Below are 18,684 nucleotides of genomic sequence, written 5' to 3' on the forward strand. Positions count from 1 at the left end.
TCTCGATAAAGGTCACCCCTCAGCCTCCAGCGCTCCAGGGAAAACAGCCCCAGCCTATTCAGCGTCTCCCTATAGCTCATACCCTCCAGCCCTGGCAACATCCTGGTGAATCTTTTCTGAACCCTTTCAAGTTTCATAACATCCTTCCTATAGATTGGAGACCAGACGTTGCACACAATATTCCAAAAGTGGCCTAACCAAAGTCCTGTACAGCCGCAACCTGATCTCCCAACTCCTGTACTCAATACTCTGACCGATAAAGGCAACTGGAGGAAATGCTTTTTAAACTGTTCTGTCTCCCTGAAACAATGCCCCAAATAAAATAAAATATTCCAAAGTGCTTTGCAGGAATATCAAATAAAATCTGACATTGAGACAAGTAGATAGTTGGTGGGGTGACAGGGCTTGGTCAAAGATGTAGGTTTTAATTAAAAACCTCTGAAGATACATAACAGGGACCAGCCAAACTTTGTTGACCCCCTGACAGACTGACTAATGTCTCCCCAATGACTTAAAATTTAATTGCTATACTGGTGTCTAATGTCTCCCCAATGACTAAAAATTTAATTGCTATACTGCTATATTGTCTTCATTAGAGAAGCACACACAGTCAGGTATAAGCAATCCTGCATCAATCTTTGTTTTGGAAAGAGTTGGAGACAGCATCTTACCTTGACACGTAAAAAACAAAAACAAAGAACTTCGGATGCTGGAAATCTAAACAAAAGCAGAAATTCCTGAAGAAACTTAGCAGGTCTGGCAGCATCAGTGGTGGGGAAAGCAGAGTCAATGTTTTAGGTCCGTCTCCAGGTTCAGATGAAGAGTTATTAGACTTGAAACATTAACTCTGCTTTCTCCCCACAGATGCTGCCAGAGCTGCTGAGTATCTCCTGCAATTCCTATTTTTATTTTGTTACTTTGACATGTCCTGCTTACAATCTCGAACACCAGCAATGCATTGTAATCTCATAGCAGATGCAGATGGGGGCCTGGCAATCTGCAGGTCAATTTAATGAACCCAATTCCTATCTTTTTAAAGCAGGATTTTCTCAGGGTATAATTGTTTGCCCTCTCATTGACAAAGATCCCACAGCCATTATTACAAGGAAGAGAAAAGAGGGACTCTCACCACTGCTCTGCTCAACACTGACCCCTCAACTAAAATCATCTCAGACACATTCTCTGGCCATAATCAAACAGGAACTTGCTGTGCACACACATATAATACAGGAGATACAGCCAAACAGATCACTGTGACATAGATACTTCACTGACTTCAAAGCACATTGAATTTCCATAGCAATTCAATGTCCCAAAGTCTCCTTTTAGACAGGAAACCAACGACTGACAATCACCACAGGCACGGTTTGCAGCCACATTTCAACCACTCGTCAACAGGCGCCAAGCTGATATTTGTTACGTTAGAGATGGGTTACGGTCATGGTTAGAAACTTTTTACATTTTATCTTCTCAGCCACATGCTCTTTTTTTCCTTCTTGGAAGTTAAAATGTTCCACAAAGTTCTGTTGATCATCATCAGAGAAGACAATTTCTACTACTCGGAGAATCTACAACCATAATGGCCTGTGTGGCAGTGCCAAAACATAAACTATCCTCCTCAACTTTCCAGACCTGTCTGTAGCATTTCACCCGCTCAACGTCACCTATTCTGTTAACTCGAGCTACCTGGTTCCAATCTTACCCTCCTAATCCCAGCCAAGGAATCACAAACAAACACTTCCCTTTCTAATCTTGCGTCACTACTTCTGTCGCTGTCCAAAGAAATATCCTTGATCACCTCCAACTTTTCATCTACATGCTGTCCTTCATTGACAACATCTAAAACAATTTTCACGTGGCTTTGTGAGGGTCAGGTCATGCCTCACAAATCTTAGCGAGTTCTTTGAGGAGGTATCAAGACAGGTCGACGATGGTAGGGCAGTAGGCATATATAAATTTGAGCAAGGCATTTGATAGAGTTCCCCATGGTAGGCTCATTCATAAAATTAGGAAGTATGGGATACAGGGAGATTTGGCAATCTGGATTCAGAATTGGCTGGCTGACAGAAGGCAGAATGTGGTTGTAGATGGGAAGTATTCTGCCTGGAGGTCAGCGTTGAGTGGAGTCCCGCAGGGCTCTGTTCTTGGCCCTTTGCTCTTTGTAGATTTTAAAGATGACTTGGATGAGGAGGTTGAGGGGTGGGTTAGTAAATTTGCAGATGACACAAAGGTTGGAGGTGTCGTCGATAGTATCAAGGGCTATTGCAGGCTGCAGTGCGACACAGACAGGATGCAGAGCTGAGCTGAGAAATGGCAGATGGAGTTCAACCTGGATAAATGCGAAGTGATGCATTTTGGACGGTCGAACTCGAATGCTGAATATAGGATTAAAGACAGCAGTGTGGAGGAACAGAGGGACCTGGGTGTGCAAGTCCATAGATCCCTCAATGTTGCCACCCAAGTGGATAGGGTTGTTAAGAAAGCATATGGCGTTTTGGCTTTCATTAACAGAGGTATCGAGTTTAAGAGCCACGATGTTTTGCTGCAGCTCTACAAGTCCCTGGGCGAGACCACACTTGGAATATTGTGTCCAGTTCTGGTCGCCCTACTATAGGAAAGATACAGCGGCTTTGGCGAGGGTGCAAAGAAGGTTTACCGGGATGCTGCCTGGACTGGAGGGCTTGCCATCTGAAGAAAGGTTGAATAAGCTCCGACTTTTCTCTCTGGAGAAAAAGAGGAAGAGAGGAGACCTGATCGAGGTATACAAAATAATGAGAGAAATAGATAGAGTCAATAGTCAGAGACTTTTCCCCAGGGCAGGATTGACTGGCACGAGAAGTCATAGTTTGAAGATATTAGGAGGAAGGTATAGAGGAGACATCAGAGGTAGCTTCTTTACACAGAGAGTTGTGAATGCATGGAATGCGTTGCCAGCTGTTGTAGTGGAAGCAGAGTCACTTGGGACATTTAAGCGACTGCTAGACACGCACATGGATAGCAGTGAGTTGAGGAGTGTGTAGGTTAAGTTACTATATTTTACATTCGGATTAAGTCTCGGCACAACATCATGGGCCGAAGGGACTGTTCTGTGCTGTACATTTCTATGTTCTATGTGTGCTGATAGCACCCTGCTCACCCAGTCACTGTTGTTACATGGTCAGACAGCTTATCTACCGTCCAGTATTGAATAAAACAGGAAGGTCATCCAGTCCAATATTGGGAAGACCGAAGGCATTACCTCCAATCTCCACACCATTCCCCAGTCACCAATTCCATCAGTTCCCCTGGAAAAAGGCTTCCCTATTCTGTTTAAACCAAGACAGAGGAATGGACCTTTCTTCTGTCCCACTACTCCATGGATCACAACAAAATAAAAAATACTTTGTTCAGTTACCAAATGGGGAGATTAAACAACCAGATACATCAACCTTCCTAACGGATGCAATTGTGGCTTTATCATCAAAACCTGTTTGATACAAATGCAAGAATTGGATAACATACAGATGTACAAATCGTAAATATTTAAATGCTATCCCTCTAAATAACCACAAAACACGCACTCGCACACAGACAGACAGCCAGCAAGCAGACAAGCGCACACACACACAGACATATTACCCAACCGGCCCAGCAACAGATGACATACTTTTTTGAAAAAATGCTACAAGAGAGAAATGTTGTTGAATCTTTTAACCTGGCAATCAGGACAAGTTTCAAAGGGAGCATAATATACGAATGTTCAAGCCCCAAAGTTATTGAACTGGATACAGAGTCCAGAAAGATGCAGGCTTCCCAAGCAGAAAATTAGATGTTGTTTATCCAGCATGCACTGGAGGAAGTCCAAGACAGATTCGGTCAGGAAAGACAATGATGTGTTAAAGGGGGCAGGCAACAAGAAAGTCAGGGTTGTTTTTGTCGCCAGCACTTGCCGCTTTTCAAATTGGTCACCCGGTCAGCGTTCCATTTCCCCTAAATGCTCGCAATGTGGTCTGCTGTATCAACGTGCAAACGCATATGGAGATACAGTGGGAATAAAGGGAGTGATACTGCCGCATATAGAAGGTTTGAGTTATAAAGAAAGGCTGGAACTTTTTTGTTTCCCCCCCACTGGAGCGTAGGAAATTGAGAGGCAAGCTTATTGACATTTATAAAATAACGAGAGGTACAGATAGAGTTGATGGTAGCTGTGTTTTCACCAAGATGGGGAAGTTCGAGACTAAGGTGTACATTTTTGAGGAGAGAGGAGAGACATTTAAAGACATTAGGAGCAAATTTGTTTACACAGAGGGTGGTTAGTGTCTGGAATGAACTTCCTGAGGAAGTGATGGATGTGGGTACAGTTACAATGTTTAGAAGATATTTTCATAAGTACATGAATAGGAAAGGTTTGGAGGGATATGGGCCAGGAGCAGGCAGATGGGACTAATTTATTTTGGGATCATGTTTGGCATGATTGGACCAAAGGGTCTGTTTCCGTGCTGTATGATTCTATGACTAAATGATCAGTCATAATCATACCGTATAGAGGAGCAAGCCTGATGGACTGAATGGCCTACTCCTGCTCCAAGGTTCCTAACTCTAACCTTTTCCAGCTCCACAATCTCAGTTCTTCCAAATTCTGACCTCCAGAGAATCTGTATTTCAATCACTATCCTTGGCGGGCATACCTTCAGCTGCCCACCTGGGATTCTCCAGAATACTCTGAAACTCTTGTCCCTCATTTAAACCTGCCCTGTTGACCAAGTGCTTCACCATCCAACCTTTCAACTTGTTACGTAATTTTGTGTCGAGTTTTGCTTTGTAACACTCCAGTGAAGTGCCAGGGAATGGTGCAATTGAATGTTACAGGCGCTGCAAAAATACAAATGGCTGTAGTTGCTGTGGAAGCAGGGACACAGTCTTAGGATAACGGGTCAGGCATTTAGGATGGAGATGAGGAGAATTCACAAGTTTATTAATCTTTGTAGCCCAGAGGGACGATGGTGTTCAATCACTGAGCATATTCAAGATTTAGACAGACAGATGTTTGGGATTGGAGGTAATTGAAGGGATTAAGGGATAACGTGGCATTAAGCTACAATATCCTTCTTGATCGTATTGAATGACAAAGTAGATTCGAGTGGTCGCATGCTTCTTATCTCCTAACAAAATCCTTTTACTGTCAGAAACATCTCCAAAGCCCAAAAAAGCTCTAAGTAACCCAGCCTTGCTTTTTTTTCTGCACCCCCCACTACCCCGCATCCCCCCCCCACCCAAACATCTCTAAAGGGACGGTACAACCATTAGCATAATCTTTTTGTTAAACTGGCTCACACACTTTTGTACAAACCACAAAAATGACATTGTAAGCATGATTAAGGCAGGGCAGATGTAAAGATCATTAAAAGGCCTCTGCCCAGATGATTAGGAAGTGGTTAAAGCATTTGCAAGCATCCAGATTACAAAAACATCTGTAAGGTCTTGTAATAATTAAAGAATGCTTCATTTATTTCAGGGAAACTGAACAGCAGAACAGTTCAAGGAAATGATTTGCATGTCACTGAGGCAGCGTTGTGTACCATCTACAAGATGCACCACAGCAATGCAACTAGGTCTTTGCCGTGTAGGGACACTCATGATGCCATTAAGACTGACATTCCCGGATTTTTAACCAGCACTGAAGGGACAGTGATTTCTAAAGCTAGATAGTGAGTGGCTTGAAGGGGAACTTGGTGGTGCTCCTATGTACACGCTGCCTTTGTCCTTCCAGATGGATTGCAGGTTTGGAAGGTGCTGTTGTAAGGAGCACCTTATAGTTGGTACACACTGCTGCTACTGAGCGTTAGTGGCAGTGGGAGTGGATGTTGAAGATGGTGGATCGGTGGCCAGTTAAGCAGGCTGCTTTATTCTGAATATTGTCAAGATTCTGGAGTGCTGTTGGAGCTGCTCACTTCTGGGCAATGGGGAATAAAACTGCTAAGTGCAGTGAATTATTTAAGAATGTTCTAATGTCAAGGAGCAACCAAAAAAAAAAAAAATTTGGTCAATTAACATAGAATACAAATCAGAAAACAAGTGCTGCCCACCTGGGGATTTAGCCAGGTATTAAAAGTACCAATGGAATGAGAGTTGCCTGAGAAACAGTTCCCAGGTGGATTGAGGTCCACATCACTAAAACAGATTACAACATTTCTACAACAGTCCCTAGACTACAGAAGCACTTAATTGACCGTAAACCACTTTTGAGATATCCAGTGGTCATGTAAAATGCTGTATAAATGCAAGTCCTTTTTAGAAACAGAAACTAGAAGCAGAAGTAGGCCATTCAGCCCTTCAAAGCTGTTTCATCCGTCAATCTGATCATTGCAGATCCTGTATCTCAATTCCATGTTCCTACTTTCTCTCCATACCCTCTTCACGCCTTTAACTTCTTTAAAAAAACCCTATCTCCTTTTTGAATATATTCAGTGACTTTGCCTCCACAGCCTTCTGTGGCACAGCACTCCACAGTTCCATTGCCCTTACAGTTAAAATTTTTCTCATTTCAGTCACAGAGTCATACAACGGAAAAGTACAGAAGCAGACCCTTCGGTCCAACTCGATGCCAGTAGTCTATACCTGCAACATGTTTCCTTTTTCTTAACCAGAGAGTCATGTAGACTTGAAACTTTTGCTTGCCTCTCTCTTTGGATGCTGCCTGACCCACTGATCTCCAGCATTTTTGCTTTCAGCCCGAATTTCTCCAGTCATCCAGTGTTCCCCACACCTGGGGATTTAGCCAGGTATATACTGCCTCTGGACTCGCTTATAAAGGCCTCCCACATTCCAATTGCCTCTTTCCCTGTGAATAATCTCTCCCAATCAGTTTTTGAAAGCTTTTGCCCAATACTCTCAAAATTGGCCTTAATCTAGTTGAGAGCTTTAATTTTGAGATCAGGTCTATTCTTTTCCATCATTATCTTAAAACTAATAGAATCATGATCACTGTCCTCAAAGTGCTCTTCCACTGACATCGCGGACCCTTTTCCTGCTTTCTTAAGCATCTGACCTTACCCTGAAGCTGTGTACCCTTTGTTATAGACTCTCCCAATGGGGGAAATGTCCTTCCTGCATGTATTCTATCCAGTCCTGTTAGAATTTTATAGGTTTTTATTAGATCCCCTCTCATCGTTCTGAATTGTAGCAAATACAGGCCCAGTTGACCATATTGAATGTTCTGGAGAGCTTGCTGGGCACAAATTGCCTCATATGTTTCACTTTTGTGAAAACTACAAGTGCGTTTCAAAAGTATCCAATTGCCTGTTAAGCACTTTGCAATGTCTTAAAGGTGTGAAAGACATTACATAAACTCTAGACTTGTTAAGGATCATACCTACCGCTGCACCACCATGGCACATATTCCTCAACCCATTTTTCCTATGAGCATAGCAGCGCAGAACATAGAGCATTACATCACAGTACAGGCCCTTTGGCCCTTGCTGTTGCGCTGACCTGTGGAACCGATCTGAAACCCACCTAACCTGCACTATTCCATTTTCGTCCATATGCCTATCCAATGACCACTGAAATGCCCTTAAAGTTGACGAGTCTACCACTGTTACACAAGTTTACCATTCAGTGTTGGCATTCAAAACCCATCTCCCATCAGAATCAATACCAATGAGGAGTGAGGCATCTTACCTTGGGTCATCACTGTACTGTACCAGGCCAACTCTGACCGCACTTTGACTAATTACATCTACAAACGGTTGAATGGTTGCTTCAATAAAATCTTTGACTTCTTCAAAGTTGACTCTTCCAATGCTCGAGGAGCCATCGACGAGGTAGACAATATCAGCAGCAAAGACATTTTTGCAAATTGCTGGAATGTGAAAGAGACAAGTGTTACCTTGGCACATCTCTCCCCCAACATTCCAACTTTAACGAGCTGTTTCCAAGACTGACTAGAATGTAGGAACATAGAAACGGACGGTGGCTCAGTGGTGCCCCACAGCACCAGGGACTCGGGGTTCAATTCCATCCTAAGGTGACCGTGTGGAATTTACACATTCTCCTCTTGTTTGAGCGGATCCTCTCTGGGTGCTCCGGTTTCATCCCACAATCCAAAGACATGCAGGATAGTTGAATTGGCCATGCTAAATTGCCCATTGTGTTCAGGGATGTGTAGGTCAGGTGCATGAGTCAGGGGTAAATGTAGAGTAGTTGAGGAATGGGTCTGGATGGGTTACTGAGGGTCAGTGTGGACTTGTTGGGCCAAATGACCCATTTCCACACTGTAGGCATTCTATGATTCTATGAAACTAACAGTAGGAGGCCATTCAGCCCTTGAAACTGGCTCTACTACTCAATATGTTGATGGTAGACTATCCAACTCAGTAACATTTTTCCCACTTACTCTCTGTGTCCTTTGATCCCTTTAGCTCTAAGAACATGTCTAATTCCTTTTTGAAAACATTCTACGTTTTGACCTCAACTGCTTTCTGTGTCAGCAAATTCCACAGGCTCACCCCGTCTAGGTGAAGAAAATTCTCCTTGTCTCAGTTCTCAAAGGGTTACATATGAGTCCAGACCCACGGCAACGTGAGTGACTCCTACCTGTCCTCTGAAATGGCCTGAGCAATCCACTCAGTTCAAAGGCAATTGGGAGTGGACAACAAAATTATGGACTTCCCAGCAATGCCCACATCCCAAGAAAGAATAAAACAAAATGTAACATGCTGGGAGGTATTAATTGTTGATTCTGAGCTCATGAAATACTTTTGGATTTGTAATCTGCTGTGCAGAAACAGGCAGGTCAGTTGATTATGTACGTACAGATGATATTGTATCGGTGGACCATTACAAGCATCCCCAAGTCTAATACTCAGGTTCACTGACTTTAATTAAAGTGGATAACAAGGGTATCAGGGACAGTATAATGCAGAAAGGTTGAACAGATTGATCCCATAACCAATGGAGATACAAAACAATGTAAAAAGGTTCATGACCTAAACACTGACAGGGCATTTCCAGTGTTGAGGAAATCTAGAACTCAGGGTCACAGTTTCATTTTAAGAGATCTCCTGTTTAAGTTGGATTTCGTTTCCCAGAGGATTGTGAAGAATGAGGGGGGATCTTATAGAAACATATAAAATTATGAAGGGAATAGATAAGATAGAAGTAGAGAGGATGATTCCACTGGTGGGTGAAACTAGAACTAGGGGCATTGCCTCAAAATAAGGGGGAGCAGATTTAGGACTGAGTTGAGGAGGAACGTCTTCACCCAAAGGGTTGGGAATCTGTGGAATTCCCTGCCCAGGGAAGTAATCGAGCCTTCCTCATTGAAGGTTTTCAAAGCCAAGATGGACCATTTTTTGAACAGTAAAGGAATTAAGGGTTGTGGAGAGAGAGTGGGTCAGTGGTGCACAGGCCACAAAATGATCAGCCATGATCTTATTGAATTGCGGATCAGGCTCAAAGGGCCAGATGACCTACTCCTGCTCCTCGTTCTTATGTGAATCTCCACACTTTTCCTCTGAAGAATTGTGGAGACGGAGTCATTGAATATATTCAAGGCCAAGTTAGTCCAATTATTGACAAAGAGAGGTCAAAGACTAGGAGAAAAAAGGCAGAAAAGCAGATTTGAGACCAATATTTAATCAGCCATAAGCTTACTGGATGGGGGAGCTGATATGAAGGGCCAAATGGCCTCCTCCTGCTCCTATTCCTTATGGGTTTTTGCATAGTGCAATGGATGGAATGCCATGTTTCACCCAAGGGTCATAACGATTATAAAAGTGTGAATCATGTCTACCCAGTATAAAAGGAGGAGAAAGTGAGGACTGCAGATGCTGGAGATCAGAGCTGAAAATGTGTTGCTGGAAAAGCGCAGCAGGTCAGGCAGCATCCAAGGAACAGGAGAATCGACGTTTCGGGCATCAGCCCTTCTTCAGGAATTCAGCCATTCCTGAAGAAGGGCTGATGCCCGAAACGTCGATTCTCCTGTTCCTTGGATGCTGCCTGACCTGCTGCTCTTTTCCAGCAACACATTTCCAACTACCCAGTATAAAAGCACACCTTCCTTCTGTCCCTAGTAATCATGCTTTTTGCATTACAGCCAGTGCATCGGTTAAATCTCTTTCGCCAAGATATGATGTACTCATAGTAAGAGTTAACCTCCATGATTGCCCCCTCAAATAAAAACAGAACAGTACAGCACAGGAATTACTCACAATGTTGTACTGAACACAATACCAAACTAAAGTAATCCCTTCTGCCTGCCCTTGATCCCTATCCATCCATCCCTTGCATAACCATGCGCTTATCTAAAACTTCCTTAAAACGCCTCTAGCGTATCTGCCTCCACCATCACCCCTGGCAGTGCGTTCCAGACTGCTGCTACTCTGTGCAAAAAAAACTTGCCCCTCACTTATAGTGTCAGAGATGAACAGCACAGAAACAGACCCTTCAGTCCAACTTGCCCATGGTGACCAGATATCCTAAATTAATCAAGTCCCATTTGCCAGTACTTGGTCCATATCCCTCTAAAACCTTCCTATTCATATACTCATCCAGATGCCTTTTAAATATTACAATTGTACCAGCCTCCACCACATCCTCTGGCAGCTCATTCCATACACGTACCACCCTCTGTGTGAAATAGTTGCCCCTTCAGGTCCTTTTTATATGCTTCCCCTCTCACCCCAAACCTATGACCTCTAGTTTTGGACTCCCCACACCCTGGGTAATGACATTGTCTATTTTCCCTACCCATGCCCCTCATTTTATAAACCTTTATAAGGTCACCCCTCAGCCTCTGACAGTCCAGGGAAAACAGCCCCAGCCTATTCAGCCTCTCCTTGTAGCTCAAGCCCTCCAGACTTGGCAACATCCTTGTAAATGTTTTCTGAAACCTTTCAAGTTTCGCAACACCCTCCCAGTAGGAGGGAGATCAGAATTGCATGCAATACTCCAAAAGTGGCCAAACTAATGTCCTGTACAGTACTGACCAGTAACCAGCAAGCATACAAAACACCTTCTTCACTATCCTATCTACCTGCAACTCTACTTTCAAGGACCTATGAACCTGCACTCCATGGTCTCTTTGTTCAGCAACACTCCCTTACCATCAAGTTATCTGCATGAGTTACATCAGATTTAGGACCTGGAAGAGCACATGAATGATAGTGACATTCAAGTCTATGGGCCAAGTGATGGTAAGTGGGATTAGTGGAGATTTAATGTATTTGAGGCAGTACAAATTTGACAGAGCAATGGGCCTTTTCTGTACGGAATTCTATGATTCAATTCTGTGCTAGAACTGGGCACAAGGGATCAAAGTGAAATAAAAAAGTGAGTTGTATCTTGTTGTGAGACTTTAGGGACACAGCTGAGACTTTGGGTTCAAGAATAGCCTTCAAGGTTACACTTCTGTTCAACTCCATGAGACCATACACCATCCTGCTCCTCCGATGCTGCCTGACCTGCTGTGCTTTTCCAGCACCACTCTAATGTAGACTCTGGTTTCCAGCATCTGCAGTCCTTGTTTTTACCTTTACCATGAGACATAGGCCATTCAGCCCATCAAGCCTGCTCCACCATTCAATCATGGCTGATATGTTTCACAACCCCACTCTCCTGCCTTCTCCCCATAACCCTTGATTCCTTTACTAAGCAAGAACCTACCTATCTCCATATTAAATAGAACTAGAACATAGAACAGTACAGCACAGAACAGGCCCTTCAGCCCACGATGTTGTGCTGACCATTGATCCTCATGTGAAGTAAATCTAATGTACGAACTCTCAAATTTCTGTGACCATATGCATGACCAGCAGTCTCTTAAATATCCCCAATGACCTCGCTTCCACAACTGCTGCTGGCAACGCATTCCATGCTCTCACAACTCTGAGAAGAACCTGCCTCTGGCGTCCCCTCTATACTTTCCGCCTAACTGCTTAAAACTATGACCCCTCGTGTTAACAATTTCTGCCCTGGGAAAAACTTTCTGGCTATCAACTCTATCTATGCCTCTCATTATCTTGTACACCTCAATTAGGTCCCCTCTCTTCCTTCTTTTTTCCAATGAAAAAAGTCTGAGTTCAGTAAGCCCTCCATTCCAGGCAGCATCCTGGTAAACCTCCTCTGAACCCTCTCCAAAGCATCCACATCTTTCCTATAATAGAGCGACCAGAACTGGAGACAGTATTCCAAGTGCGGTCTAACCAAAGTTTTATAGAGCTGCAACAAGATCTCACGGCTCTTAAATTCAATCCCCCTGTTAATGAAAGCCAAAACACCATATGCTTTCTTAACAACCCTGTCCATCTGGGTGGCAATTTTAAGGGAGCTATGTACCTGCACACCAAGATCCCGCATCCTCCACACTGCCAAGAATCCTGTCTTTAATCTTGTACTCAACTTTCAAGTTCAACCTTCCAAAATGCATCACCTCTCATTTATCCAGGTTGAACTCCATCTGCCACCTCTCAGCCCATCTCTGCATCCTGTCAATGTCACGCTGCAGCCTACAACAGTCCTCTATACTGTCAACGACACCTCCAACCTTTGTGTCGTCTGCAAACTTGCTAACCCATCCTTCAATCTCCTCATCCAAGTCATTAATAAAAATTACAAAAAGAGTAGAGGCCCAAGAACAGAGCTCTGTGGAACACCACTCACCACTGACTGCCAGGCAGAATATTTACCTTCCACTACCACTCGCTGTCTTCTATCGACCAGCCAATTCTGTATCCAGACAGCTAAATTTCCCTGTATCCCATTCCTCCTGACCTTCTGAACGAGCTTACCATGGGGAATCTTATCAAATGCCTTACTGAAGTCCATATACACAACATCCACCGCTCGACCCTCATCAACTTGTCTAGTAAAATCCTCAAAGAACTCAATAAGATTTGTGAGGCATGACCTGCCCCTCACAAAGCTGCATTGACTGAATTTAATCAAGCCATGCTCTTCCAGATGGTCATAAATCCTATCCCTCAGAATCCTTTCTAACACCTTGCAGATGACAGACGTGAGACTGACTGGTCTGTAATTGCCAGGGATTTCTCTATTTCCTTTCTTGAAGAGAGGAATTACATTTGCCTCCCTCCAGTCCTCCGGCACGACTCCGGTGGAGAGCGAGGATGCACAGATCTTCGCAAGCGGCGAAGCAATCACATTTCTCACTTCCCAAAGCAGCCGAGGTCAAATCTGGTCTGGCCCTGGCGACTCTTCAATCTTAATGTTTGTCAAAATTTTCAACACATCAGCTTCCTCAATCTCTATCCGTTCCAGCATGCTTACCTGCTCCTCAATGGTTTCATTCACTACAAAGGTCCTTTTCTTTAGTAAAGGCAGAAGCAAAAACCTCATTTAGGGCTTCTCCTACCTCCTCAGACTCTATATAGAAGTTCCCTATGCTATCCCTGATTGGCCCTACTCTTTCTTTGATCATTCTCTTATTCCTCACATATGTGTAAAATGCCTTTGGATTCTCCCTAATCCTTCCTGCCAAGCCTTTCTCGTGCACCCTCCTGACTCTCCTCAGACCATTTTTGAGCTCCTTCCTTGCCTGCCTGTAATCCTCTAGAGCTGAGCAAGACCCTTGCTTCCTCCACCTTACGTAAGCTGCCTTCTTTCTTTTGACAAGAAGCTCCTCCGCTCTCGGCATCCAAGGTTCCTTTATCTTACCCCTTCTTACCAGTCTCAGAGGAACACATTTGTGCATCACTCGCAACAACTGTTCCTTAAACAGTCTCCACATACCTACAGTGCCCTTTCCATGGAACAATTGCTCCCAGTCGATGCTTCCCAACCCACGTCTGATAGCGTCATAGTTTCCTTTTCCCCAATTACATATCTTCCCATTGTGCCTGCTTCGCTCCTTCTCCATAGCTATGTAGAATGTGAGGCAGTTGTGGTCACTATCCCCAGAATGCTCTCCTACCGCAAGATCTGACACCTGCCCCGGCTCATTGCCGAGCACCAAATCCAAAATGGCCTCCCCCCTCGTCGGCCTGTCAACGTACTGAGTTAGGAAACCCTCCTGAACACACCTTACAAAAACAGCGCCTTCTAAACCGTCTGCTTGAAGAAGGTTCCAATCAATATTGGGAAAGTTAAAGTCACCCACTACAACTACATTCACACTTTTCCAAAATCTACCGACCTATGCTTTCTTCAATCTCCCTGCTGCTATTGGGGGGGCCTGTAGTAAACCCCTAATGAGGTGACTGCTCCCTTATTGTTCCTAATTTCCACCCATACTGACTCAATAGGCAGACCCTCCTTGGCAATGGTAACTTCTGTAGCTGTGATACCCTCTCTGATTAGCAGTGCTACACCCCCTCCTTTTTCTCCCTCCTCCCTATTCTTTTTAAATGTTCTAAACCCAGTAACATGTAATGATTTGGCCTCCACAGCCACCTTTACTTATTGCATCTCAACAGTACACACTATCCATAAACATCCACTCCCTCCACTACTGAAGATCAATGCACACTACTGTGACTATCTGCAGGACGTACTGCAGGAATTCCCTTTGATAGCATCTTCCAAGCCCATGGTCACTTTCATCTTGAAGGACAAGAGCAGGAGATATATGGCAGCACCACCCCCTCCAAGACATCCATCATCCTGACTTGGAAATATGTTGCCAATATTGCTGGGTCAAAATACTGGAATCCGTTCCTTAAATGGCATTGTGTGTCTCTACTTTACAGCGCGTGGACTGCAGCAGTTCAAGAAGGCAGCTCACCACCACCTTTTCATGGGCAGCTAGGATAGGGCAATAAACACTGACCGGCCAATGGTGCCCACATCCCATAATGAATAATGAAACATATTAATTTGTCATACCAACGTTAATCTAATGACCAGCTCTGATCTAACTCTGGCAACTGTACTATTTATGTCAGATGGGAAGTAGCTCTGTAACATCGTCATAGAGTTGCTCCAGGGTCCGAAGGTTCTTACATAACTTCCCGAAATGATGCATGAGAGTTTCAGACACACACAAGAGAGCAGACTCTGCAGTGAAACAAGTTATGGGGTAGATACAGAAAGTCCCAAAGAAACTCAGCAGGTTTGGCAGCCTCTGTGCTGTGAGAAACACAGTCATTGTTTTAAGTGTGATAGGACTCTTCTTTGGAGCTGAGGACAGGTGGAAAAGCTGTGTGTTTCAATGATGCGGTCATAGTAGAGTAGCAAGCAGAACACAAGTGCAGATCAGGGAATGAATAATATGGGAGATCAAAAGGTGTCATCCAGAGAACTAAAGACGAAGGGAGTGGTAAAGGCTGTAGAAAATGGAAAATGGAGGTCCAGTGTAAATGTAAACTTACCACTCGGCTGATCCCTCATTCGGGAGAGAGAGAGAGAGAGAAATCTGGTGGTAAGTTTAACCGGAGGGTCACGATGCCTCAGGTTGAGAGGGAGAGGTTGAGAAGGCAGGACCTACATGGTAACCTCAGCCAGTGCAAGAATTAAATCCACACGTCACAAACCAGCTATCCAGCCAACTGATCTAACAACAGAGTAAAGACTGAAAGCAAAGCCAACAAAAACAGAGATACAGAAACTTTTGGGGAAGATTCGGGTGTGAATATCAAAGTTAGAGTTCTTGGTCTGAAGTTGTTCAACTCAAATATTAAGTCCAGCAGGCTATAAAGTTTAAAAAAAAAGTGTTCCCAATTATAATTAAATTAATTATCTGCATTCGTAATTAAATATGAAGCTGGTTTCAACTGGAAAGTGGTAACATTTGCCAAGTCACAAACTAGGAGCGTACAAGGTTCCCCATGGGAGACTGATTAGCAAGGTTAGATCTCATGAAATACAGGGAGAACTAGCCACTTGGATACAGAACTCGCTCAAAGGTAGAAGACAGAGGGTGGTGGTGGAGGGTCGTTTTCCAGACTGGAGGCCTGTGACCAGTGGAGTGCCACAAAGATCGGTGCTGGGCCCTCTACTTTTTGTCATTTACATAAATGATTTGGATGAGAGCATAAGAGGTACAGTTAGTAGGTTTGCAGATGACACTAAAATTGGAAGTGTAGTGGACAGCAAAGAGGGTTACCTCAGATTACAACAGGATCTGGACCAGATGGGCCAATGGGCTGAGAAGTGGCAGATGGAGTTTAATTCAGATAAATGTGAGATGCTGCATTTTGGGAAAGCAAATCTTAGCAGGACTTATACACTTAATGGTAAGGTCCAAGGGAGTGTTGCTGAACAAAGAGACCTTGGAGTGCAGGTTCATAGCTCCTTGAAAGTGGAGTTGCAGGTAGATAGGATAGTGAAGGCGGCGTTTGGTATGCTTTCCTTTATTGGTCAGAGTATTGAGTACAGGAGTTGGGAGGTCATGTTGCCGCTGTACAGGACATTGGTTAGGCCACTGTTGGAATATTGTGTGCAATTCTGGTCTCCTTCCTATTGGAAGGATGTTGTGAAACTTGAAAGGGTTCAGAAAAACATTACAAGGATATTGCCAGGGTTTGAGGTTCTGAGCTACAGGGAGAGGCTGAACAGGCTGGGCTGTTTTCCCTGGAGCGTCGGAGGCTGAGGGGTGACCTTATAGAGGTTTACAAAATTATGAGGGGCATAGATAGGATAAATAGACTAAGTCTTTTCCCTGGGGTCGGGGAGTCCAGAACTAGAGGGCATAGGTTTAGGGTGAGCGGGGAAAGATATAAAAGAGACCTAAGGGGCAACTTTTTCACGCAGAGGGTGGTACGTGTATGGAATGAGCTGCCAGCGAATGTGGTGGAGGCTGGTACAATTGCAACATTTAAGAGGCATTTGGATGGGTATATGAATAGGAAGGGTTTGGAGGGATATTGGCCAGGTGCTGGCAGATGGGACTAGATTGGGTTGGGATGTCTGGTCGGCATGGACGGGTTGGACCGAAGGGTCTGTTTCCATGCTGTACATCTCTATGACTCTATGGCAATGAGGGAATTTGATAGTAATTAAAAATCAGTGGAGGAATAGAAGAAAGAATCTATTCTGAAAGAAGTGTCCAAGACCAAATGCAGCAAGAGGCTAGGGATATATAGGCAGCATCAGTGATCAAGACCATTCAATGACAAAACGTGTTGGAGAGATGGAGAAGGAGAACGCAGTGGGCATTGTAAATAAAACAAACAAAATGCTAGAGAAACTCAGCAGGTCTGGCAGAATCTGTCGAGAGAGAAAAAGGAGTTAACATGGAGTCCAAAATAACTTTTTTGGAAACTCTAATTGTTCTGAAAAAGTGTCATTCTGGACTTGAAATGCGAACAGTGTGTGAGTTTCTCTTTCTCCCCCAAGAGACGCTGCCAAACCTGGTGAGTTTCTCCAGCATTTTCTGCTTTTATTGAGAGATGGTTCCACATGAAGCCTCATGCTAAACTTCACCCTGTACATAATTAATGTCGAGGAAATGTTTCCCATGAGCCTTGCTTCCTCTATTGATCCTATCCATGGACACAACAATGAAAACAGACATCCAGTCCAGACATCCAGTCCAGTCAACAGGTTCATCCGGGATAATGGAGGGACATCTTTTGAGGAGAGGTTGAGCAAGTTGGGCCTGTATTTACTGGAGTTTAGAAGAATGAGGGGAGACCTTAAGTGAAACATAAAAGATTTGTAAGGGGTGGGGGTGGGGATGTTGACAGGGTAGATGTGGAGAAGTTGCTTCCCTTCATTGGAGAGTGTAGGAGTAGAGGGCATATGGTCTTAGGAAGAAGCCATTGAAAGACAGAGTAATGTCTTCTCAGAGGGCAGTGGGTCTGTGGACTGTACCACACAGGGCTGTTGAGGCTGGGTCATTAAGTATATTTAAGGCTGACAGACACAGAGTTTTAAAATCAGTACAGGAATCAAGTGTAACAGGAAAAAGGGACGAAACTGGAGATGAGGATTAATCAGATCAGCCATGACCTCACGGACTGGTGGAATGAACTTGGCGGGTTGAATGGCCAATGTCTACTCCTACGTCTTATGGATTTTGCCCAGAGGGTCAACGGCCCCTGTTGGGGTCAAACAAGAGTCAATGCCCACACTGTAAGGGAAACAGTCACCCAGTCATGGTTTCCCCCAGAATCAGCCTCGCAAAAGCCAAAGAGTGAGCTCACCGTCCAAGTAAAGACCTCAAGTGGGCTCCCAGCTCAACAGGAGGTCCCTCTGTGTTACAGAAGGAGCAACCTGCAGTCCAGATAAAACAGAGAAGGGTCACTTCCAGACAGCACCACACCACCCCCTGTCCATCCTTTGAAATGTAGGCCTTCATTTGGTGACCTGGTCAACTTTGTGAAGGAAATGCCACTTCATGGGGCAATATGCAGCCACAATTGGGGTCAAAGAGGCATCAAGAAAACTACCCTTGGATCTACAGTAGGCCTTGGATCATAGACCTCTAAGCATCTTTAAGTGGCATTAGTGGGCAGGTAGCTGTACAATCCAGACTCCAATCCCAACTCTGTCAAAATGCTCTGGGAGTGAGATTGAACTTGAAAACCATCATAATCAGCCAGTGGTGTAACCTTTTCTAGTCCACCCACTCCACTCCACTCCACCTTCTGCCCTCATCCTGAGGTTTATTCAGAAAAGCTGCCCATTAATTTTCCTCACCCAATCTCCCCTAACACTCATCCCATAATGTCAGCTTTCCAGGAGTTGGGCCTATCGCCTGGTTAAACCCACTGCTGTCCCCTCACTGTTGTCAACAGTAAAACTGCT

The 18,684-nt window shown here is 44.3% G+C and overlaps 1 protein-coding gene across 3 annotated transcripts in view; it reads right to left on the reverse strand.

The window, feature by feature from the left end:
- col7a1 (collagen, type VII, alpha 1) overlaps positions 1 to 18,684 on the reverse strand; it is a 436,569-nt gene that overhangs the window by 364,521 nt on the left and 53,364 nt on the right. For all 3 annotated transcript variants that reach the window (XM_072581827.1, XM_072581825.1, XM_072581826.1), the window contains exon 3: positions 7,660 to 7,840. In XM_072581827.1, coding sequence (XP_072437928.1) covers positions 7,660 to 7,840 — 181 coding nt within the window. The remainder of the gene's footprint in view (positions 1 to 7,659; positions 7,841 to 18,684) is intronic.

The sequence above is a fragment of the Chiloscyllium punctatum genome, chromosome 12 (genome assembly GCF_047496795.1).
Source record: "Chiloscyllium punctatum isolate Juve2018m chromosome 12, sChiPun1.3, whole genome shotgun sequence".
Taxonomy (NCBI): domain Eukaryota; kingdom Metazoa; phylum Chordata; class Chondrichthyes; order Orectolobiformes; family Hemiscylliidae; genus Chiloscyllium; species Chiloscyllium punctatum.